Here is a 24,272-nt window from a genome sequence, read left to right as displayed (position 1 = left end):
ATATATATATTTATTTATTTATAATTTTTAGGATAATTTAAATTTTTTTTATATTTAAAGTTTAGGATTTCTTAACTAAATTATATAAACATCTTATATTCTATTTTTTCTGACGATTAATTTTGAATTCAATATTTATTAATTTTTTTATTTTTTTCTTAATGTTTACCCATTTTGTTTTGGGACTTGCATGATGCGAGGTTTGTGTCTGGTTTCGTGCACTTTTCAAGATAGAAAAATGCTAAATAGCAGCCGTACGTGTTATCTTGTTTTTTATTCCTCCATGCATATCTATCTTATTAACTTTACTGTATTACATGTATGCATGCAATTTGAGGTGTTCTTAGCTGAAGACATCGACCTACTTTACTCGTCTTCCTGTTTATACATGAAATACAAACCAATGCCAACTAAAACTAAACTGGAAATAGCGACGCTCGCCAACAGTATCTTCTTAGCCAGAGTGAGTACCATGAGAAGGTTGTTGATACTGTACCTTGCCATCATCTCGCCACCTTTGCTGCTGGAATCTGGAAAACTTATGCTCTCTAGTCGCTTTGTTTCCTTTTCCTGACTGGATGTATCATCTGTTTGAAGTGCTGGACTCGTCTGCTGGCCCTGTTTGTTTTCACTATTTGATCTGCCTTCTAATTCAGGTTTTTCCTTGGGCTGTTCTTTCTGGCCAATTACATCTTCTTTGGCTTCCGCAGGCTGCTTCTGTTCCTTTGGTAGAAATTCCCCTTCAGGTACTGCTTTCCTACGCTTACCATCTCCTCCTTCCTCTGTCTTCTCACGTAGTTCAGTTGCCGCCTTCTCCATTGGCAACGGCGTCGGTGATTTGTGAATTGTTGTAGATGGCGCAACTTGAGCAATTGGAATCCTAACATGCAGCACCCCATTCTCAAACTTGGCTCGGGTTTCTGCCACCTTGCAGTGCTCCGGCAATGGGACTTGTTTCACAAACCGGCTCCAATGTTGATCGTCTAGAGGTCTTTCACCGCTTATCTTAATCTGATTGGAGTTGGTTATTTGCACCTTGATCTGATTCCTTTTGAATCCTACGATACATAACCAATCAAAACATATATATATATAATTCTACCAAGTGGATCGATGAAGGAAAGCATGCATGATTGTAAGGTTTACCTGGGAGATGAATGAGAAGAGTTCCGAAGGCGTCTTCACGAACCCACTCAGAAGAGGGCTCAAAGTCCTCGAAAGATCGAAGAGAAGACATGGTTTTTGTCTTGCTGAATCAAATTGTTTCCTGTGCGAACTTGAATAAACTGTGGGTGGATGGAATTGGGAGACATGGTTGTTGCCTCATATATATAGATATAGATATAGATATTGGTAGGGGTGGGTTGTTTGGCTTAAAAGGCTATGTATGCTTTGTTATTCCCTGTGCCAAAGGCTAGAGTTGCCTCCCTGCATGGGCAAGAAGTTATCTCTTCTGTGGATTACACTCTTTTTGGTTGGAACTCACATAAGAGAATTCTTAAATTTCTCGTTAGGTTTCCTTCCTTTTAGATTTATTAAACTAATAGATATTCTTTCAGTTTCCCGTTTCATCTAGTTATAGGGTCAATTCATCCTTTAATTTTATTATTTTTTATACCAAGTATCTAGAGTTTACGATTGTATTAATCCAGGAGTAGGCAGTCTAGTCTCCTGAATTCAGAAAGTACGATGAGATGCCCGAATTTCACCTGTGGTTCGATCATCATAATTATATTCTATGTGAGAATTAAATCTTGATTATTTAAAAAATAATCTCTTTCTCTTATCACTACACTGAGCCGGGAGGAGACATCAACTCATCCTTCAATTGTTTTGGAGATAGAAGGTGATTGGTCAAATCACAATTTGATCATGGGACCCACTGAATAGCATACCTGTGCAACAATCATGTGGAACTTTGTTTGGAGATCAGGTTCTTTCCCAGAACTTCAAGGTGGAAACTCGTTGCTCAGATGAGGTATCTTTAGTTTGGCTGAGGTGGTTTAGGATTTTGTTTTTCAAGTGTTCTTTAAGGGCACACAAAATGCCCTTAGAGTATATTTGTAGTTATACTAAAATTTTAGTGATATCACTAATGCCCTATAATATCAATATACAATATCAATGTTAATTCAAAAGTGTCACAATTTAGTAATATAACAACAGTAGGCAATGTCAAAAAAAAAATATTAGATTTTTAGGACATTTATGTATATCTTGTCATTACCATAATAAGGATAAAGTTAAATATTATCTAAACTTATTTATTTTGGTATTTATAAATGTACAATAATTTATAAGATCATTTTTAAATATCACCTTAATTAATCTATAATAACATTAATAAATATAATTATAATAATTTATAAAGATATTAAAAATTATCACTAATGGTTATTTAAAATATATAACCTAAATTTAATATTTACACATCATCACAATCCATCTACCATTTAAAATAAAAAATTATAAAATACAATTTAAAGTGTTAATAGATAATTTTTTATTCATCTAACAATCATTTGAGTAAAATTTACAAATACAATACTAATGATAAATCTTTTACATTCAAAATAATTATACACTTCACTCAAAATATTAAGTTTTAGAACTAACAAAGTCTTGTAAAATAAAAATTCAATCAAGTGAATCATCTTCAACCATCATATTGATTCATAAAAAATTCAAATATTTGTCACTTACAAACACAATGCATATATTTGTATAAGTGAAATAAAACAATGAAAATATAAAGTTAATAAAAATAATGATAAAGATCGGATATCATACAAAACGAGAAAAATGCTAAGTATCTTTCCATATGCACCTAATAGTAGTCTTCAATTACTATTAGCTGCATATACATTTCATATTTGTTTAAAATTATAATAACACAATAAATATAAAAATTAATAATATTTCAATGAAAGGTTAAAATCATATCAAATAATAAAGATAATTTATTATTCTTCCAAGTGTATCCTCAAACCGCCTTAAAAAGGTCATAAGCTCTAATTAAACTCTTTGGTTCTATGACAACTTGTATTTCACATCAATTTGACGTTAGTGTCTGCCTCCCTATGATCTATACTGTGGAGCACTCCTTGTATCATGGTAATATTAATGATAGATGCAAAATATGTTGTCACTAAGAGTGTCATTATTTGGTATCGACTACAAAGAGTTTAAAGCACCGAGTTCCATGGCAGCTAACAATTAAATTAATGAAACCAACAATTAAATTTACCATCATTCTTAGTATTTCTCCGATTGACAGTGGTCATTCAGTAAATTTTTGAAGTTGATTACACTGAGTAGCTAAATCAAGAGGAAGACAATGAGAAAAGAAGGATTATTTGATCCTCTCAACAAAAATAATTAAGAAACATAAAAGATGCATAAGTTCATTATATTACCTACCAAAGTGTGAAATAAAATGTGTTAGAGTTACAACAATGAAAATGAAGAATAAAACAAAAAAGATTAAGTAAACCAACCATAGAGTTGGACAAAAGTAGAGGGGATAAAAAAGGGTATCACCAAGTAGATGTCACTTATTGATATAAGAATTTTGTCAAACAAAATGAAACGTATGCATACAGCCTGACATAATCGTCAGAATGATAAAGGAGGAGTTTGAATAGATTTTCTTATTTACTTTTCTAGAAAAGAAGCACGTTGTTAAAGAATGAAGTTTTTTTATTTATAGTAGAATTTCTAACCTTCTACACACTGATGCAGCTAGATTTGTTGAGAAATCATGAAGTTCCCAATGGTTATCTGCTATTCTGCTCCCCAAACTTTTGGCAACGAATGCGACATCACTACAAAAAAACAGTCTATTAGGGACGACGGTTTGCAATGAATTTAAAATTTGTTCCAAACTTTCCAAAAAAATTTGCAACAAAATAATAAATTGTTCCGAATTAGCAACAAATTTACCAACAAAATAAATTCGTTGCAAATTAGCAACAAAAGATAATTTGTCGCTAATTTTGTTGCAAGTTAACAACAAAAAATAAAATTTGTTGCAAATTTTCCAACGAATATTTAGTTCGTTGCAAATTTTTGCAACGAATATTTTGTTCGTTGCAAATTTTTGCAACGAATATTTTATTCGTTGCAAATTTTTGCAACGAATAGTATATCCGTCGCAAATATAGCAACGAAAGTATTATTTGTTGGAAATTCCCGACAAATATATAATTCATCGCAAGTTTATAGCAAAAATTTGAGGGTAGAGTTTCCAACAAATCTTAAATTCGTTGGAAATGTTTCCAACAAATCTGCTAATTCATTGGAGATTTCCAACAAATTTAGGATTCGTTGGAAACATTTCCAACGAATCTGCCAATTCGTTGGAAATTTCCAACGAATCACAGATTCGTTGGAAAGTATGCAATGATTTAAAAACACGTTTGACCGACCTAGAGACCTTGGAATCGGATGAAACAAGTTCCTATATGCTCCTCTTGGTCTCTTGATTCTATAGATGTCCTCAAATATTTTTTTTGAATTAAGATAAATTTTTTACATCAAGGTCAATTGGATGAATTTGAATTTGATCATATAAATGTGTTAGTGTTTTAAATCAAAATGGAGTTTAGTTGAACTTGGTGGATTTAAAAAATGATTTTCGAGTGCTCAGAACGAGGAGAAATCAATTTGTTGGGGAGCGTAAGGTTCTCGTGTTTATATCCATGAATTAAAAATAATTACGGAGCTAATTTATTTTGATTTGTGAATTTTTAAACTTAAATTTAATTTTTCAAACACATTGGGAGTTGAAAAAATAAAATAAAAAATATATAAAGTAAAAAAAATATTTGAGGGCACATATGAAGTCAGGATAAATAGAGGAGCACACAGGAACTGGTTTCATCCAATTCGGAGGTCTCTAGGTCGGTCAACCGTGATTTTAAGAATAGGAAAGGTTTCCAACGAATCTGAAATTCGTTGGAGATTTCCAACAAAATGGCAGATTCGTTGGAACTGTTTCCAACGAATCTGTCAATTCGTTGGATATTTCCAACGAATCGCAGATTCGTTGGAAAGTATGCTATGATTTAAAAACCCATTTGACCGACCTAGAGACCTCGGAATCGGATGAAACAAGTTTTTATGTGCTCCTCTTGGTCTCCTGATTCTATAGATGACTTAAATATTTTTTTTGAATTAAGATAAATTTTTACATCAAGGTCAATTGGATGAATTCGAATTTGATCATGAATGTGTTAGTGTTTTAAATCAAAATGGAGTTTAGTTGAACTTGGTGGATTTAAAAAATGATGTTCGAGTGCTCAGAACGAGAGGAAATCAGTTTGTTAGGGAGTGTAAGGTTCTCGTGATTATATCCATGAATTAAAAATAATTACGGAGCTAATTTATTTTGATTTGTGAATTTTTAAACTTAAATTTAATTTTTCAAACACATTGGGGGTTGAAAAAATAAAAGAAAAAATATATAAAGTAAAAAAAATATTTGAGGGCACATATGAAGTCAGGATAAATAGAGGAGCACACAGGAACCGGTTTCATCCAATTCGGAGGTCTCTAGGTCGGTCAACCGTGATTTTAAGAATAGGAAGGGTTTCCAACGAATCTGAAATTCGTTGGAGATTTCCAACAAAATACCAGATTCGTTGGAAACGTTTCCAACGAATCTGCCAATTCGTTGGAAATTTCCAACGAATCGCAGATTCGTTGGAAAGTATGCTATGATTTAAAAACCCATTTGACTGACCTAGAGACCTCGGAATCGGATGAAACAAGTTCCTATATGCTCCTCTTGGTCTCCTGATTCTATAGATGTCCTCAAATATTTTTTTTGAATTAAGATAAATTTTTTACATCAAGGTCAATTGGATGAATTTGAATTTGATCATCAATGTGTTAATGTTTTAAATCAAAATGGAGTTTAGTTGAACTTGGTGGATTTAAAAAATGATTTTTGAGTGCTCAGAACGAGGAGAAATCAATTTGTTGGGGAGCGTAAGGTTCTCGTGTTTATATCCATGAATTAAAAATAATTACGGAGCTAATTTATTTTGATTTGTGAATTTTTAAACTTAAATTTAATCTTTCAAACACATTGGGGGTTGAAAAAATAAAAGAAAAAATATATAATGTAAAAAAAATATTTGAGGGCACATATGAAGTCAGGATAAATAGAGGAGCACACAGGAACCGGTTTCATCCAATTCGGAGGTCTCTAGGTCGGTCAACCGTGATTTTAAGAATAGGAAGGGTTTCCAACGAATCTGAAATTCGTTGGAGATTTCCAACAAAATGGCAGATTCGTTGGACCTGTTTCCAATGAATCTGCCAATTCGTTGGATATTTCCAACGAATCGCAGATTCGTTGGAAAGTATGCTATGATTTAAAAACACGTTTGACCGACCTAGAGACCTCGGAATCGGATGAAACAAGTTCCTATATGCTCCTCTTGGTCTCCTGATTCTATAGATGTCCTCATATATTTTTTTTGAATTAAGATAAATTTTTTACATCAAGGTCAATTGGATGAATTAGAATTTGATCATAAATGTGTTAGTGTTTTAAATCAAAATGGAGTTTAGTTGAACTTGGTGGATTTAAAAAATGATTTTCGAGTGCTCAGAACGAGGAGAAATCAGTTTGTTGGGGAGCGTAAGGTTCTCGTGATTATATCCATGAATTAAAAATAATTACGGAGCTAATTTATTTTGATTTGTGAATTTTTAAACTTAAATTTAATTTTTCAAACACATTGGGGGTTGAAAAAATAAAAGAAAAAATATATAAAGTAAAAAAAATATTTGAGGGCACATATGAAGTCAGGATAAATAGAGGAGCACACAGGAACCGGTTTCATCCAATTCGGAGGTCTCTAGGTCGGTCAACCGTGATTTTAAGAATAGGAAGGGTTTCCAATGAATCTGAAATTCGTTGGAGATTTCCAACAAAATGGCAGATTCGTTGGAAACGTTTCCAACGAATCTGCCAATTCGTTGGAAAGTATGCTATGATTTAAAAACTCATTTGACCGACCTAGAGACCTCGGAATCGGATGAAACAAGTTCCTATGTGCTCCTCTTGGTCTCCTGATTCTATAGATGACCTCAAATATTTTTTTTTAATTAAGATAAATTTTTTACATCAAGGTCAATTGGATGAATTCGAATTTGATCATGAATGTGTTAGTGTTTTAAATCAAAATGGAGTTTAGTTGAACTTGGTGGATTTAAAAAATGATGTTCGAGTGCTCAGAACGAGAGGAAATCAGTTTGTTAGGGAGCGTAAGGTTCTCGTGATTATATCCATGAATTAAAAATAATTACGGAGTTAATTTATTTTGATTTGTGAATTTTTAAACTTAAATTTAATTTTTCAAACACATTGGGGGTTGAAAAAATAAAAGAAAAAATATATAAAGCAAAAAAAAATTTGAGGGCACATATGAAGTCAGGATAAATAGAGGAGCACACAGGAACCGGTTTCATCCAATTCGGAGGTCTCTAGGTCGGTCAACCGTGATTTTAAGAATAGGAAGGGTTTCCAACGAATCTGAAATTCGTTGGAGATTTCCAACAAAATGGCAGATTCGTTGGAAACATTTCCAACGAATCTGCCAATTCGTTGGAAAATTCCAGATTCGTTGGAAAATATGCTATGATTTAAAAATCCATTTGACCGACCTAGAGACCTCGGAATCGGATGAAACAAGTTCCTATGTGCTCCTCTTGGTCTCCTGATTCTATAGATGACCTCAAATATTTTTTTTGAATTAAGATAAATTTTTTACATCAAGGTCAATTGGATGAATTCGAATTTGATCATGAATGTGTTAGTGTTTTAAATCAAAATGGAGTTTAGTTGAACTTGGTGGATTTAATAAATGATGTTCGAGTGCTCAGAACGAGAGGAAATCAGTTTGTTGGGGAGCGTAAGGTTCTCGTGATTATATCCATGAATTAAAAATAATTACGGAGCTAATTTATTTTGATTTGTGAATTTTTAAACTTAAATTTAATTTTTCCAACACATTGGGGGTTGAAAAAATAAAAGAAAAAATATATAAAGTAAAAAAAATATTTGAGGGCACATATGAAGTCAGGATAAATAGAGGAGCACACAGGAACCGGTTTCATCCAATTCGGAGGTCTCTAGGTCGATCAACCGTGATTTTAAGAATAGGAAGGGTTTCCAACGAATCTAAAATTCGTTGGAGATTTCCAACAAAATGGCAGATTCGTTGGAAACATTTCCAACGAATCTGCCAATTCGTTGGAAATCTCCAACGAATTGTGGATTCGTTGCGAATGTCCAACAAATAATATTTTTGATGGAAATTTGTTGGAAGATCCCTAATTACATATCCTTACCCGGCCCGATTTCTTCTCCTCACATCTTCTCTTGACCTAATTTTCCTTACGGCGACTGCGGCAATTTTTTCACCTTCTCTGGACTGGTAAGCCACTCTCGTTCTAGCCCTTCTTTTTTTCCCGTTCTCCCGGCGTCTCCTTTTTTCCCGATCTCACGGCGTCGCCTGGCGGCTCGCGGCGTCGCCTGGCGGCTCGCGGCGTCGCGTGGCGGCTCGCGGCGTCGCGTGGCGGCTCGCGGCGTCGCGTGGCCGGTCGCAGTCGCGCCTTGCCAATCGCGCCATCATCTGGCCGCGAGCGGCCGCGCCTGGACGCGAGCGGCCGCTACTGGCCGCGAGCGGCCGCGCCTGGCCGCGACCGGCCGCGCCTGGCCGCGACCGGCCGCGCCTGGCCGCGACCGGCCGCGCCTGGCCGCGACTGGTGCCTGGTCGCGTGTGGCCGTGAGTGGCTGCGAACAGCGGCGAATGGCAGCTCACGGCGGTCCCTGGTAGCTCCCTCGCAAGCTCCTGAACTTCAGGGGCGCGGTCGGGCAGGCGCGGCAGGCCGTGCACGCCACACTGTCGGCATAGGATGGCTGATGGTGGCCTCACTTAGCTGTTGTTTGGCGTTGGTGATCCCGCTGGCGGCGTAGGCTGGCCACTGGCGACTGATGCTGTCCGCCAGCTGCTGATAGCATTGGGTGACCTCTGTTTGTAAACCGACAGATCATTGTTTGATGTCAACTAGTTGTTCTCAATCTTGATTGGTCGTGGGCTGTCTGTGCGTTACAGTGGCACAGCTGTCCGGGGGTCAATGCCTTGCCGTTGGGGCCAAGAATATATTTGATAATTTCTAGACTTTTTTATTTTATTGTAAATTTAATATTATTGTTTTTGCAGGTTTGGATTTAATATTATTGTAAATTTCTATAGGTCATTAGAGGTGAGACATTATCACTGCAGATTCTCGCTCTCTGACTTTTATATTATGGATATTGTAAGTTTTTCATATTTCTTCAGCAAGCATTAAGTTTTTTATTTCTTTTATTCTAATTTTGATTTTTGGTTGACAGTTTCGACGGGCACGCCATAGACGACACCATTCAAGCATTGGCCAGATTGATTCACCATCTGATAGGATGGTACCTACGCCCTCCCCTCAGGCAGGACCTTCTCGTGGGCAGTCGCCAGCAGAACCTTCTCATGGCCAGTCGCCGGCAGGACCCTCACGTGGACCATCCCCGGCAGGACCTTCATGTGGCCAGTCACCGGCAGGACCTTCATGTGGCCAGTCACCGGCAGGACCTTCATGTGGCCAGTCACCGGCAGGACCTTCATGTGGCCAGTCACCGGCAGGACCTTCACATGGCCATTCACCTTCCCCACTTGAGTCGCCGATACCTGCCAGACACTCAACCGTTGATATTGCCGACGCTCGACTGCATATAGTCCCTCTTGGAGACTCGTAAGTATTAAAATTATTATATTTTAACTATCTTAATTATTTAACGTTGTTTATTGTAATTTTATGATAGATTTGAAAATTCAGTAACTGTTGTTCGTGAGATTAATCAAATTGTGAATAACTTTTGGAAAGGAGACTCAATGTCATACTCAAGCACTCCAGCACCCACAAAAGAACTCTGGTGGTGCGAGTTTAAGGTATAGTTAATTTATTTTATATATAAAACAATTACGTTCATGTATAATCTATTGTTTTTTTCATTTCAGCGATTATTTAGTTGGGACCCTTATTTTGAGATGGAAGTTAAAAGAATTTTCAAAAAGAAATGTGGTGATCACATTCGGCACGTATTAAACCATGCCAAAAGTACTGGAAAAAAACCTCCCTTTATCACGACGGACAATTGGGTTAGGATCTGTAATTTTTGGCAAACTGATGAGTGCAAAGAAAGGAGTTTGCGGAATAAAATAAATCAAGCTTATAATTCTGGAGACTCACGTGCAATATATGCAGGAGGATCTATAAATATCGAGGAGCATTCACGTAGATTGGTAAATTTTCAACTCTACAATTAGATTTTTAATATATTTGTTGTTATTATATTATTTCTAATCGTATTATTTTTAGTCTAGGGATTTGGGAAAAGAGCCCGATTTTATAGACACTTTCGTCCGCACTTTTCAAAAAAAAGACAAGACTTGGAGTGGAGATAGAGCTAGAATAATTAAGGTTTGATTTAATCTTTAATCATAATTTTAACTTAGATTTTATTACTTATCTATTTGCTCTAATTAAGGTTTAAATTTTTCATAGGAGAGATATGATGAGCTATCATTATCTCAAAGAAGTTCAGGTGATGGTGATAATATTGAGGGATCTGAGCCGTCTGTTACTAATAATTTAGATTTATGGTTAGAGGCCAGTGGGGGAGTCAAAGGGGGAAGGATAATAGGTATGGGTTCTATGAGTAGAATCCATAATGTTCCTCGAAGATCTTTATGTTCTTCTACCTGACCCGCAGTAACAGCACAGATTCATAGCTTAACTGAAGAGGTTGACAATTTGAAAGACATAATATCTCAAAGGGATCAGCAAATTTTAGAAATTCAAAAACAAAATTCACAAAGAGATCTAGATATGGTTGAAATGCGTAAACAGCAAGCCTTTCTTTTACAACAATTTCAACAATTTAGATCGGGTTCAAGCTATATTCCTCCTGGTATTGGTGATGATGTTAATGACGATGATGATGTCGCCGATGATGTTGATGATGATGCATGAGTGTTTGTAATTAGAATTTTTGACTTCTTTTATTTTATCGCTTTTATAAATTCTTAATTTTTGTATTTTGATTAGTATTCTTATTTTTGTTTCAAACAGGGTTGGTAGGTGAAGATGATGGTGGTATTGATGTAAACATATGTAAGTCTTTACCTATTTACTTTTGTGTTGGTTTATAAGATTTTCTTTTTCTTTGTTTATCTTTTGATGTAGGTAGAAGAAGGATTTGGACTGAGAAAGATCTCCATAAGATTATCTTCAACTCTATCTTTTTCATGTTCTTGTATGATATTGGAATTTGGATACTATGACATGTTTGTTATAACTTTATTGTAGTGTTTGGTTTAGGGTGTTAGTTGTAGTTGTATATTGTTGTAGTTTGTATTGTTGGATGATGATGTGTTGTATTGTTAATTTTATGCTCTTAGTTTAGGTTGTATATGGAACAACATGTTTTAATGGTGCATGTGTTTGGGTTTATATTATTGATGTTTGAATTTATTTTGTTGTACACTAATATGTTTGTTGATTTATGATTTATATTTGTGTTATTGTGTTTAGTGGTGAATATGTTGAATCTGTTAATGTGTTTATAGTGCTGGATATGTTGAATCTGTTTGAATCTGTTTAGTGTGTTATATATGTTGAATCTGTTTGAAAAAAATTGTAATAGGAAAAAATATTGAAATTAAATAGGGCTGGATATTTTTTTTTATTTTTGGGATAAATTTTGCAACGAATTTAGATTCGTTGGAAATATCGTATTTTATCAGAATACTGCAACGAAAAATATAAATTCGTTGGAAATTTCCAACGAATCCATATTTTCGTTGGAAATTTCCAACGAAATATAAATTCGTTGGAAGTTTCCAACGAATTATAAATTCGTTGGAAGTTTCCAACGAATTATAAATTCGTTGGAAGTTTCCAACGAATTATAAATTCGTTGGAAGTTTCCAACGAATTCTAAATTCGTTGGAAATTTTCAACGACTATGATTTTTGTTGTAAATTTCCAACGAAAATATGGATTCGTTGGAAGTTTCCAACGAATTTATAATTCGTTAGAAACTTCCAACGACAATATGGATTCGTTGGAAATTTCCAACGAATTTATATTTTGTTGGTGATTTCCAACGAATATGAATTTCGTTGGAAATTTCCAACGAATATGAATTTCGTTGGAAATTTCCAACGAAAATATGGATTCGTTGGAAATTTCCAACGAATATAAATTTCGTTGGATATTTCGAACGAAAATATGGATTCGTTGGAAACTTCCAACGAAAATATGGATTCGTTGGAAATTTCCAACGAAATTGTATTATCGTTGGCAATTGCCAACGAATGTACATTTTCGTTGGTAATATTACATTTTGAAACTTTTCCAACAAATAATTATTCGTCGCAAATCTGTTTGCAACGAATACGTTTTTTAGTTGCTAATTTGCAACAAATTTAGGGTTCGTTGGAGATTTTTTCTGCTGACATTTCCAACTAATATTTATTTTCGTTGCAGTTTTCCAACGAATTTTGCAACGAATTTTAATTTTGTCACAAAGTTTCTAACGAATTTTGCAACGAATATGATTTTCGTTGCAAAATTTCCAACGAAATTTTATTTTTTCGTCGCAAAGTTTTGGGACGGCAGATTTCCAACGAATTTTTTTTGTTGCATTTTTCGTCCCAAATCCAATTTCCAACGAATTTTTTTCTAAAATTTGTTGCAAATTTTGTCCCTAAGTGACAGTTTTTTTGTAGTGCATGACCCATGGCCAAACCTTCTTTGTAGCTGCCGAGTGCGACATGAGCATCCGTGTCCGTCGGCTTGAGCCGTGTTGTGCCACTCGGCCTTTGCCTATAAAAGATTGATTTCAACCTCTTGAGAGGGATCCTGAAATAGACTTACCCTAGGGCTTCAAGGTGACTTGAGAAAACGATCAGAAGGAGATTTGACGTCGTCTAAGTTTGGAAGAGGGATCAGAAGTACCCGGAAGAGAGATCTTGTAATTAGCCTAAGTTTTTCTTCTCTATTTTTTTAATTTCTATCATGCTCCAAAGGAGTCCATGTCGGTGAAATTTCGACAGCATCTCCCCTGTACCGGTGACAATATGAAACTTTACTACACAGCCCTCAGTGCCTCTCACTCCTCGGCCAACACAGTCGGAACATATACAATAAAACAAATAAACATTCCACGCAGTTTATAATAATACAGCCTCCGACTGACGATAGAACCACATAGTTTAATAAAGTCTACTCCACTATAACGAGGAAAGCACAACCCACAACGAAAAACCATCGCAGCGGAAAACATGGGCAGAGTTCCAAAAACTCGATATAAAATACACGAGTTCAATAACTACACATCACAAGTCTGTAGTTCACAAAACAAGGAAACATAAGTCCGAAATAGAAAACCATGTCTACACGACGTAGGGACTAGCAACTGGAACCTGACGACTTCAACCTGAAAAAGAAATAAATCAACGAAGTAAGTTCAAGAATTCAGCGGGTATCAATCAGACATGCATAACAAGATATATTTATCAGTAATAATCATGCAGTACAGTCTCTTGATCTATAACAAGAAATGCGAAAACTGGACAAGGGGAGAAGCTGTACTCACCATGACCTCCTATCCGGATATAAGGGTCGTCATACCAAATATCTCATGTCTCCAGTATGCATGTCAATCATATGCAACCACCAAAATACAGCACCCAAAATGCAACAATCACAGACAATAAATGCAATCCATGCATATGATGCAAATAACATGATCACCCCTGACGCTAGTCAGCCACCTCACACGCGATGGTGAGATTGAGTGGGTAGAGCTATGACAACTATGCACTCTGCCATCACTACACCTGAGTGATCGAGTGGACAGAATGCTGTCGGAGTATACCTATCCTCCTATCCCAAACATAGTGGGGGAGCCTAAGCTCTCATCTCCCTGTGTCATAGTTAAGAGGAGGGATCTCTGCCCGCTACCACACTGCAGTCATCGCTACCCATGAGGGGACCAACGGAGCCCTAATAGAGCAAAGACTGCACACACCCTGCCTGATATACCACTAACCCATGAGTGGTTGTATGTACAGATCATGTAACTGGCGATGTGCTCAACAACAATGGAGTCGACAATCGCTCAGCATGCAATCATGCAAAAATGGTGCATGACACTAAAGCATGAAACTCCTAAAAATATCAGCCTCCTCATAATGTGTACCAAAAGGAAAACCGAGTCCATAACAATGATCTAGGTACACATGCCAGATAGTAAACCTAGGTACACATGTCAAGTAATAAACCTAGGTACACATGCCAAGTAATAACGTAACACTAGGTACACATGCCAAGTATCTCTAGTAGCTAGACCTGTATCTGGTAATGCATTGTATGTCACTACGTAAGTACATAATGCAAACATCAAGAGAACATAAGCAATAATGCAGAACATACAACAATAAGGGCATACTACGGGTATCAAGTAGTGACATACCCAGACATATATAAACATAATCATTACTGCTAAATATAACCTACTACGCATATCAAAATGACAATATCAAAAGAGATAAGTCAAAGGTACCCGCCTCAAAAAGAATGCCATATCAAATAGATCTCACGTCGAGACTCTCGTCTCGAATCAAAGTCCTACAAATCAAATGTATAATTTAGCTACTCTAATATGTATCCAGTAGCTAAATTAAATTCTTATTAAACCAAGGAACCTTAATTCATCCATTAATCTCGGTTAATTAAGTAAATCAGTTCTAACCCAAAGCTTAGATTAGATCCAACATTTTAACCTCAATCGTTTTGAAACCACATAATTAGCTATCCCTAACCATACCAGCCTCAATACGAATTGAGCTAAAATAAGAATCAGATTCTCAACAACTTACCCTACTCCAATGCCTTCCCTGTTGACTGACAAATGGAAAGAGCAGCTGTTGGTGCAGTAAGCATCCGACGATCGAACCTCAGTTTTGATAATGGCAAAGGGATTCAAAGTTAAGATTCCTTGTTATCTAACGTAGTTAAATAAGGTTTTAGGAAAGTCCTAACTGCGGTTAGGCAGGGGAAATCCTAAGGGGGGGTAACCTTAGGTCCTAGGGGGTGGTAACCCTAGGTGAAGGAAAATCCTAAGGGGGGGCAACCTTAGGTCCTAGAGGGCGGTAATCCTAGGTGGAGGAAAATCCTAAGGGGCGGCAAGCTTAGGTCCTAGGGGGCGGTAACCCTAGGTGGAGGAAAACCCTAAGGGGTGACAACCTTAGGTCCTAGGGGGTGGTAACCTTAGGTGGAGAAAAACCCTAAGGGGCAGCAACCTTAGGTCCTAGGGGGCGGTAACCCTAGGTGGAGGAAAACCCTAAGGGGCGGCAACCTTAGGTCCTAGGGGGTGGTAACCCTAGGTGGAGAAAAACCCTAGGGGGCGGTAATCCTAGGTCCTAGGGGGTGGTAACCCTAGGCGGAAAGTCCAGTCGGTCTGGAGGACCGGACTGGCATCAGGTAAATCTCCTTAGTGGAGTAGGTGAGGACACGTTCCCCGCAGAGGGAACAGTAGGCGTCGGGTCGACCTAAGGTTTCCGGTTGGAAACCCGAAGTCAGACTCGGACAGTCCGGAGACTGTCATTATCATTTCTATTATGCTTTATGTGCTAACTTTGTGCTGCAGGGTATATTTGGGATTAATGTATCTTGCAGGGACCAAAGTGCAAAGATTAACCTCGGATGAACAGTGTCCGAGGCGCCTCCATGGAGCTTGGAAGCGCCTCGGGTGCAAAACCTGAGCTGGCTGCGAAGCAAGCTTCAAGGCGCCTTGGAGAGGCTGAAGGCGCCTTGAACAAGTTGATGAAGGCGCCTTGGAGAGGTTGAAGGCGCCTTGGAGAGGTTGAAGGCGCCTTGAACAAGATAAAGTTCGACCAGGTCAGTTCTGATCCACGCGGGTGACGCGGCCAGCCTGGAGGCGCCTTGGAGGGGTTTAAGGCGCCTTGAACACCCTTTATAAGAGGGGTTCGAGCAGTAACAAAAGACAATGAAAGAAAAAGCTTCCTCGTGCTTTGTTCTGCTCAAGTATTGATTCCGAAGTGCTGCTGCAACATTCCGACGACCCGGAGCTCAGATTTTTCTACCACTGTTGTCGGTATAACTTTAATTACAGTTACATTTGTAATTAGTTTGTAATAATTATACGAGCTTATAGTTGTTTCCCACGGAAAGCGATCAAGGATCGTGGGCCTACGAGTAGGAGTCGCCTTAGGCTCCGAACAAAGTAAATCCTCTATGTTTGTGTTTCTTTATTTTATTCTGCTGCGTTTTAATTACTCCGATAGTTTTGCGATTCCGATAATCGAACGAATTAGCCACGAGCGCTATTCACCCCCCCCCCTCTAACGCGTCTCGATCCAACAATTGGTATCAGAGCGGGGTCGTTTTGAACTGGTGCAACCACCATTCAAGCATTTTTTTCGTGGCTTTGTCGTCTGTTTAGGCTAAAAATAAAACCTTACGCCTTTCGTTTTTTCATTTTTCCCTCCAAAACTGCTTTTGAAAAATTAATTTTCATCTTTTCACCATTGGTTGGAATTAGCGAAATATTGCGTTTTCAAAAATTTATGGTAATATTTTTTTAATAATATTTTTTTTTTTCAAAATTCCTGAATTACTATCTTTATTTCTCTCCCGCACTACTAATCCAAGACTAAGTCTTAGAACAAGTTTTATTGTATTTATTTTACGAGATTCCTTCTAATGGCCTACGAAGATGGGTACAACTCCACATGCCTACCACTGTTGTCTGACGAGAACTTCAGATACTGGAAAGACCAGGTGGAGCATCAATTAAAGATCGAAGCATAAATATGGACCATAGTCCATATTGGATTCACTCTCCCCACCAAAGAAGGTGTACTCATCACCTGTGACAAGTGGGATGCACAAACAATAAGGGCATTCGAGGCAAATGCAAAAGCAACTTACATTCTCCTGTGCGGACTAACAAATTCAGATCTTGATCGAGTTGGAAAGTTCAACAATGCTAAGGAGCTTTGGGAGAAAGTGCTCAAGCTTTATGAGATCCCTTCAGAGTTAGAAGATCGAATAGAACCTGAGTCCGAATTTGAAATTGAATCCTCAGAGTCAACTTTCGAACCAGACTCAGAAGAATCAGAGCAAACCGATATCAGAGCACTGATGGCCAAAGACGAGATATCTGAATCTGAGTCAGAATTTGAAATGGCAACAATCAAGGGGGAGGATCCTATCACGGATCTAAAAGGTAAAATTGTAAATTCAAATTGTAAATCTCTCATAATCTGTTTTAAGTGTAGGGAGAGAGGGCACTATAAAAACGAATGCCCCACTCATAAGACTCGACCGGCACAATCGGAGGAGAAGGAGAAAATGATCAGGAGAGGGAAGAAATACATCAAATGCTCCAAATGCAAACTAATGGGTTACTGCAAAAGACAATGCCCAGAAAGAAGACCCAAGAATCCAAAGGGAGAAATCAAGGTTAGTACATTTACATTATATAAAAATCTAGTTTTTGCAGCACATGATCGCACTAGCTTAACTAATCCTGCTTGCTCTAGTATAGATTTCTCTTCAAAATTAGATATGCATGCTAATAATGTAATGAACAAAATTAATTCAAATAAAAATAAGAAATTAACTCTTAGAAAAGTAGAAATACAAAGATAATATTTTAAAAGATAAAATTGATAAATTAGAGAAGATTGTTAATAATTTAGTTAAATCATGAAATCTAGACTTGGGTTATAAATCTAAAGTAAAACTTAAACAGTACAAACCAAGTTATAATCAAGTACCTTTTATTTACTTAACTTAATAAAACATAAATCAATAACATAGGAGGAGGCTCCAGAATAGCTGGCACCTCCGAAATTAATCCACCCGATAAGGGTAAACAAGAGTAGATTACCCGGCAGGGTAATTAAGGTTAGATTAAAATGGGTTAGGTTTAACTTGACCAACGGTACTGGTGAAGTTTTTGGATGATAGTACGTTAGGGAAGCTTGGGCATCGCATGTCTTAGAAAGATATGGCTTCGACCTGGTGCATTTGGCGAAGTGGAACTGACCGAAGCTACCCTTAAATGGATCCTAACTAGTTAGACCAAAGTTTAGTATTAAATTCAATGGGTAGGACTATTTGGAAAACCTCGAAGGCATGGTTACTTTAATGAGTTCCTTGTGACTCACCATAGCCCAGAAGTTTATCCAAAGAATGCTTACTTGTTGAACCGAAAGTTAAACTTGAATCTAACACAAAGTTAAACCAAACCCTTAAATTGAACCTCAATTCATCTCACAAAAATTATAGGATTCCCTGATTGAAAATTTAGATGGGTGAGTTGACTAAGGAATTTAAAAATTCAAATTGATAGTTATTTAAAAAAAAATTAAAACTTAATTTCAAAATTCTTTTAAAATTTATTTGAAAAATCTTTTCAAAATCATTTCAAAATCTTTAAAACTTAATTTCAAAATTCTTTTAAAATTTATTTGAAAAAGCTTTTCAAAATCATTTCAAAACCTTTAAAACTTAATTTCAAAATTCTTTTAAATTTATTTGAAAAATCTTTTCAAAATCTTTAAAACTTAATTTCAAAATTCTTTTAAATTTATTTGAAAAATCTTTTCAAAATCATTTCAAAATCTTTAAAACTTAATTTCAAAATTCTTTTAAAATTTATATGAAAAAGCTTTTCAAAATCATTTCAAAACCTTTAAAACTTAATTTCAAAATTCCTTTAAATTTATTTGAAAAATCTTTTCAAAATCATTTCAAAATCTTTAAAACTTAATTTCAAAATTCTTTTAAATTTATTTGAAAAATCTTTTCAAAATCTTTAAAACTTAATTTCAAAATTCTTTTAAATTTATTTGAAAAATCATTTCAAAACCTTTAAAACTTAATTTCAAAATTCTTTTAAATTTATTTGAAAAATCATTTCAAAATCTTTAAAACTTAATTTCAAAATTCTTTTAAATTTATTTGAAAAATCTTTTCAAAATCTTTAAAACTTAATTTCAAAATTCTTTTAAAATTTATTTGAAAAATCTTTTCAAAATCTTTAAAACTTAATTTCAAAATTTTTTTAAAAATTTTTTGAAAAATCTTTTCAAAATTATTTCAAAAATCTTTTAAAACTTAATTTCAAAATTCTTTTAAAATTTATTTGAAAAATCTTTTCAAAATCATTTCAAAATATTTAAAACTTAATTTCAAAATTCTTTTAAATTTATTTGAAAAATCTTTTCAAAATCATTTCAAAATATTTAAAAATTAATTTCAAAATTCTTTTAAAATTTATTTCAAAAATCTTTTCAAAATCATTTCAAAATATTTAAAACTTAATTTCAAAATTCTTTTAAAATTTATTTGAAAAATTTATTTCAAAACCATTTCAAAATCTTTAAAACTTAATTTCAAAATTCTTTTAAAATTTATTTTTAAAATCATTTCAAAATCTTTAAAACTTAATTTCAAAATTCTTTTAAAAATTATTTGAAAAATCTTTTCAAAATCATTTCAAAATCTTTTAAAACTTAATTTCAAAATTCTTTTAAAAATTATTTGAAAAATCTTTTCAAAATCATTTTAAAAATCTTTTAAAACCTAATTTCAAAAGTTATTTGTAAAATCATTTGAAAAATGATCATTTCAAAATCTTTTGAAAAATCCCTTGAAAAATTAATTTCAAAATTATTTCAAAACTACTTAAAAAATTATTTAAAAAATCATTTGAAATATCCTCTGAAAAATTAATTTCAAAACCCTTTTCAGACGTTATTAAATTCTTTGAAATTCTAAACTCAATTAATTTTTAAATCTTCAAAATAATGGTCACTTATTTGGAATTCTAACTGATATTTTCAATGTTGTAAATTAAAGTAAACTCCATCTCACAATCACTCATATGCTAAACATGCTTGTTAATCTAGAATGAGTGAGATGGAAAATTAGGAAAATAATTTTTTTAACCTCTCATGCTTGAACTCCTGAACTCAAAAATTTATTAAGGTATTAATTAAGGGAGAGTGATTTTGAGTCGGTTTTAAAATTAGTTTTTCTTTAAAAATTTTGACTTGACCTCAAAATTAAAAACTATTTTTGGCATATCTTCGAAAATTCAAGCTATTTTTAACTTAGCTTTAAAATTAAAATTATTTATGACCTGACTTTTAAATTATAACTCCTCTATAAGCTAAATGTTTTCAAATCTAAGTACTTAATTAAGTTCTCTCTAACTAAACCTAGTTAAATTATTTTCTAAACTTAGCTACTTGGCAAGATATTTTCTCAATGCAATCATTTTTAAGCTGAAAACATAGCTAAGTATTTTCAAATTTAGCTAAATATTTTTTTTTCAAAAACATTTAGCTAAGTACTTTTTAAAGTATTTTAAAAAAAAATTAGCTAAGTGTCTCTCAAAGTAATTGTTTTCAAATGCTAAGTTCTGTTGAAAATGCTAAGTATTTTCCAAAGCATTTGTAACGACCCAATTTTCCCTATTTCAAGTTCTAAAAGTCCATAAAAATATTTGGAAATACTTTTAAAATATTCTAGAGATTTTTAGAAATTCTTAGAGTATTTTTATACAATTTTTGGAGTTCATTTGGTATTTTTACTAAGAGGAAGAAGTTTAAAAAATAAATAAATAAATATATTGAAGCTAGGTCTCGAACCCGAACCCGTGACCTCGGGTCAGACAAGACCCAACCGGACGCAGCTCGACCAGCTGAGCCAGCGAGTTTTTGTTAATTATATATGGAGCAATATGTATACAAGTAGTAGTTAGGAATAAGAATAAATAGGAAGGAAAATAGTGGCAGCACCAACCGGTCTACGAAAGCTTTGTTAATTACATAGGAGGTGGAATATATTTAAGCTATAGTTAGAGCGTTTTGAATAAAAGGGGAATAAAAGTGCGCGGCTGGGATTCGAACCCATGAGCTGGGCTTTAAGCAAAACCAACCCAAACCAGCTGAGCTACAAGATTCTTATTAACCATATAAGGGAAGAATTGAGTTATAGCATAGTTTTGGATTTAACCCTAATATATTAAAGGGAATTAGGTTTTGATTTTTCCAAAAACTAAACATTTTCTCCCGAATCTCCTCTCCTCTCACGCGCGGCGCGGCGATTTGCTCCTGCTCGGGCGACGGTGAGGAAAAGTCTGGGTTTCAATTTCCGGCGCCGGCGAAGCTTCCTCCCGGCTAGTTTTCATCCGCGGGTGGTTGTCTCGACAGAGGAGAACTTGGGAGCACGAAGGGATCGTCGGGAAAAGTAGCTACCCGAACCCTAGAAGCTTCCGTTCCTTCTTTCCGATTGTAAGTGCAAGAAACCCTAGGTGAGTTGCTTCTCACCTGCAGTAGGAGTAGTTCCGATTCGTTTGATGTTTTCTTGTTTGTTCGAGTTTTACTGGGAAGCATGATCAGGGATTTTGTTTTCTGCCGAGAGGGTTAAGGAAGATGAAGAGGTTTTGTTTGGATTAGATTTTTGGATTTAGCTTATTCCTGATTTCGAGTTAACCTGTGAAGTTTGATGGTTAAGGTTTGCTGCCGTGTACTTTAAAAAGCTTGACAAAATCCTTCTGTGAAGCTTAATCTGTGAAGAGTCCTTCTGTTAGACTTAACAAAAGCTTAATACAAAATTATTGATCTCTAATCTATAAAGAACCATTTGTATTTGCCATGTGGTGTAGTTTTCTGTGGTTTCGGGTTGCTTGTAGTAGTTGCTGCTATGATCATTAAATCCGAATTTGCTAGGTTGATTATGGGATCATTTTATTGTTGAGTAAATCAGATTTGGGTTTGTGCCATGCAATGGGTGTAGATCACCCTTATTTGGGAGTGCTGTTGGTTTTCTTTTAATGGCTTGGTTTCCTTGCTTAAGTTTTGAACAACATTAGGATAGTTTGGAATTAAAAGAGTAGTTTAAGGAATTATTTTGCATTGAATTATGTTTTGGTTCCTTATATGTTCTAATGTTCATGCATCAATTTTTGATAGCAGCAGCATTCTTTTTAGTAGATAACAATATTAAAGCCTTAATCAGAGTTTAAAGAGGTTGATGAGACGGTGATACTGTGCTCAGAATGCTTATGTTTCTTTTACAAGTTTTATCAGTTTTGGGTTGGTTTTAATAAGCAATGAACATAAGATAGCTTGATTAAATTTTGAGCATGTAGTTAGTTTTCTTTATTGCTGTTAGATTTAAGTTTGAACAACCCTTATAGTTAGTATTTCAGATTTAGATTTCCTGATTTAGATTTCCTTGTTATGCTGCCATGAACCTCAATTTTAGGTTTTTCCTATGCTGTTTAGATTATTTCCTTGCTGTTTAGTTTTCGTTTGCTGTTAGTAAAGCATGAGAAATTTTCCATTTGCTAATAATTAAGCATGATCAATTCCCTTTGCCATTAGATGTGCACGGTGATACTTTCTAGTCTCTTTTTCTATTTGAATATCTTGAGCATGCAATTATTAGTTTCTTTGCTATTACATAAGCATGAGTTTCTATCTTTAAGAACTATAAGCAAGAAAGACTAAGGTTTAGACTTGATTTCAATTCCAGAAGATTGAATATCAAAAGCGCACACAAGGTGTTTGCTTAAATGCCAAGTAAGGGCAAGTATAAAGAAGTTATAGTTAAAAAGAAAGTATTTTACTTTTAAAGGGCATGTACCGGACACAAGGTCCAAGGGATGGGCTCCAAGATGCCCCTAGGCACAAGGCCTAGAAGTTCCTTAGTAGTTTCGGGATTAGCTACCTCGACTCTTATTAAGGATGCGCGCAAAAAGTTGGTACAATGCCGGGCCCAAAAGAAGTTTATTATTATTTTGAAGTACTAAAGTATAAGTTTTGAAACAAATGAAACAAGCTTCAAATATGTTTAGAATTAGAAAGTTTAATTTCTTGTTATTTGAAGCATGCAGTAGTAGTTTTATTTGTTTCTTGCTATTAAATTATTCAGCATGTTTAGTTTTATTTGCTTTCAGCATGCTGTTATAGTTTTATTCTTATGAGCATGTTTAGCTTTACATGTTTAGTAGTTTTACATGTTTAGTAGCTTTACATGTTTAGTATGCTTCTTTTATTGGTTTATGAGCATGATGAGCTACACATGTTTAGTATTTCAGTTAGCATGATTCCTTTGCTATATATGAGCATGAGTAGTTTTATATGTTAGCATTCAGTTTTAGCATGTTTTTATTTATATACATGCATATCGAGTTTTTGTGAGTAGATAGCGCTCACTAAGCTTTATGCTTATAGACTGCATTTCCTCCTACTGCAGATAAAGGGAAAGAAAAGATACAGTGAAGGAAGGCGACAAGGAGATGCAAGAGGAGTGTGTGATGTGTGGACTATGGAGGTCCTTGGGACTTAGCTAAAGAACTCATTTAGTTTAAGAATTTGTTTAGTTTAATTTCTTATTAAGTTGATAAGAGAATTATGTAGTAAGAGGTTATGTTTTCGGTTTTACATTATCTGCGTGGTTGTGGTTAGTTTTCATTCCTTATTAAACTGCGTGGTTGATTGGAATATATTTCCAGCCGCCTGTGGCTGAGTATATTATGCTTGTATTATGGAAAATGGTCACCAGTACAGGGGAGATTCTGTCGAAATTTTTCGGTAGGGTTTTCCATGTGATTTTTAATAAACCGGTTAAGTAGAGTAGTAGATAAGTAATGATCACTCTTAGAGAGTAGTAGTAGTAGTAAGAAGGGTGGGTTGTTATAGCATTCTCAAAATTTCATCAAAACAATTTTTTTTGAAAAACTAAATCTTTTTGAAATCACAAAAATTTGCTAGGTTACTGTTTAAAAAACAAAATAACTTTATCTCAGCTAAAAGTATCTCTCAAACTAAAGGAAGAATTTTGCTTTCAAAATTATGACTTCACCTAGCTAAAAGTCTTACAAGAAAAACTAAGTGTTTATCAAAAGTATGCTTAACCCTCTATTTTTCTCTTTGAAAGATAAGATTGAAAATTATCTTTGAAAGTTAAGCTAAGGCCTAGATTTTCTTCACTCTCTTGGGTATTTTTGATATATGGCAAAGGGGGAGAGTAGGAAGAAATTCAAAGAAAATTAAAACGAAAGAAAATTAAAACGAAAATTTTGTTGTGAATGTGCCTATGCTTTA

At 34.9% G+C, this 24,272-nt stretch overlaps 1 protein-coding gene across 1 annotated transcript; it reads right to left on the bottom strand.

The window, feature by feature from the left end:
* Positions 1 to 239: 239 nt before the first annotated feature.
* LOC122012215 (inactive protein RESTRICTED TEV MOVEMENT 2-like) lies at positions 240 to 1,295 on the bottom strand. The gene is made up of 2 exons (XM_042568688.1): positions 1,147 to 1,295; positions 240 to 1,058 (listed from the first exon to the last, which is right to left on the bottom strand). The coding sequence occupies exons 1-2, from the start codon at positions 1,235 to 1,237 to the stop codon at positions 367 to 369; spliced, it is 783 nt and encodes a 260-aa protein (XP_042424622.1). The 5' UTR covers positions 1,238 to 1,295; the 3' UTR covers positions 240 to 366.
* Positions 1,296 to 24,272: the final 22,977 nt, after the last annotated feature.

Source organism: Zingiber officinale, chromosome 1A (genome assembly GCF_018446385.1).
Source record: "Zingiber officinale cultivar Zhangliang chromosome 1A, Zo_v1.1, whole genome shotgun sequence".
Taxonomy (NCBI): domain Eukaryota; kingdom Viridiplantae; phylum Streptophyta; class Magnoliopsida; order Zingiberales; family Zingiberaceae; genus Zingiber; species Zingiber officinale.
This window is presented reverse-complemented; position numbering and strand designations above follow the sequence as displayed.

Coding starts and splice junctions, on each gene's coding strand:
- LOC122012215 (XM_042568688.1), bottom strand. CDS start 1,237: ATGTCTTCTCTTCGATCTTTCGAGGACTTTGAGCCCTCTTCTGAGTGG. Junction 1,059..1,146: donor TCTTCTCATTCATCTCCCAG/GTAAACCTTACA, acceptor TATGTATCGTAG/GATTCAAAAGGAATCAGATC.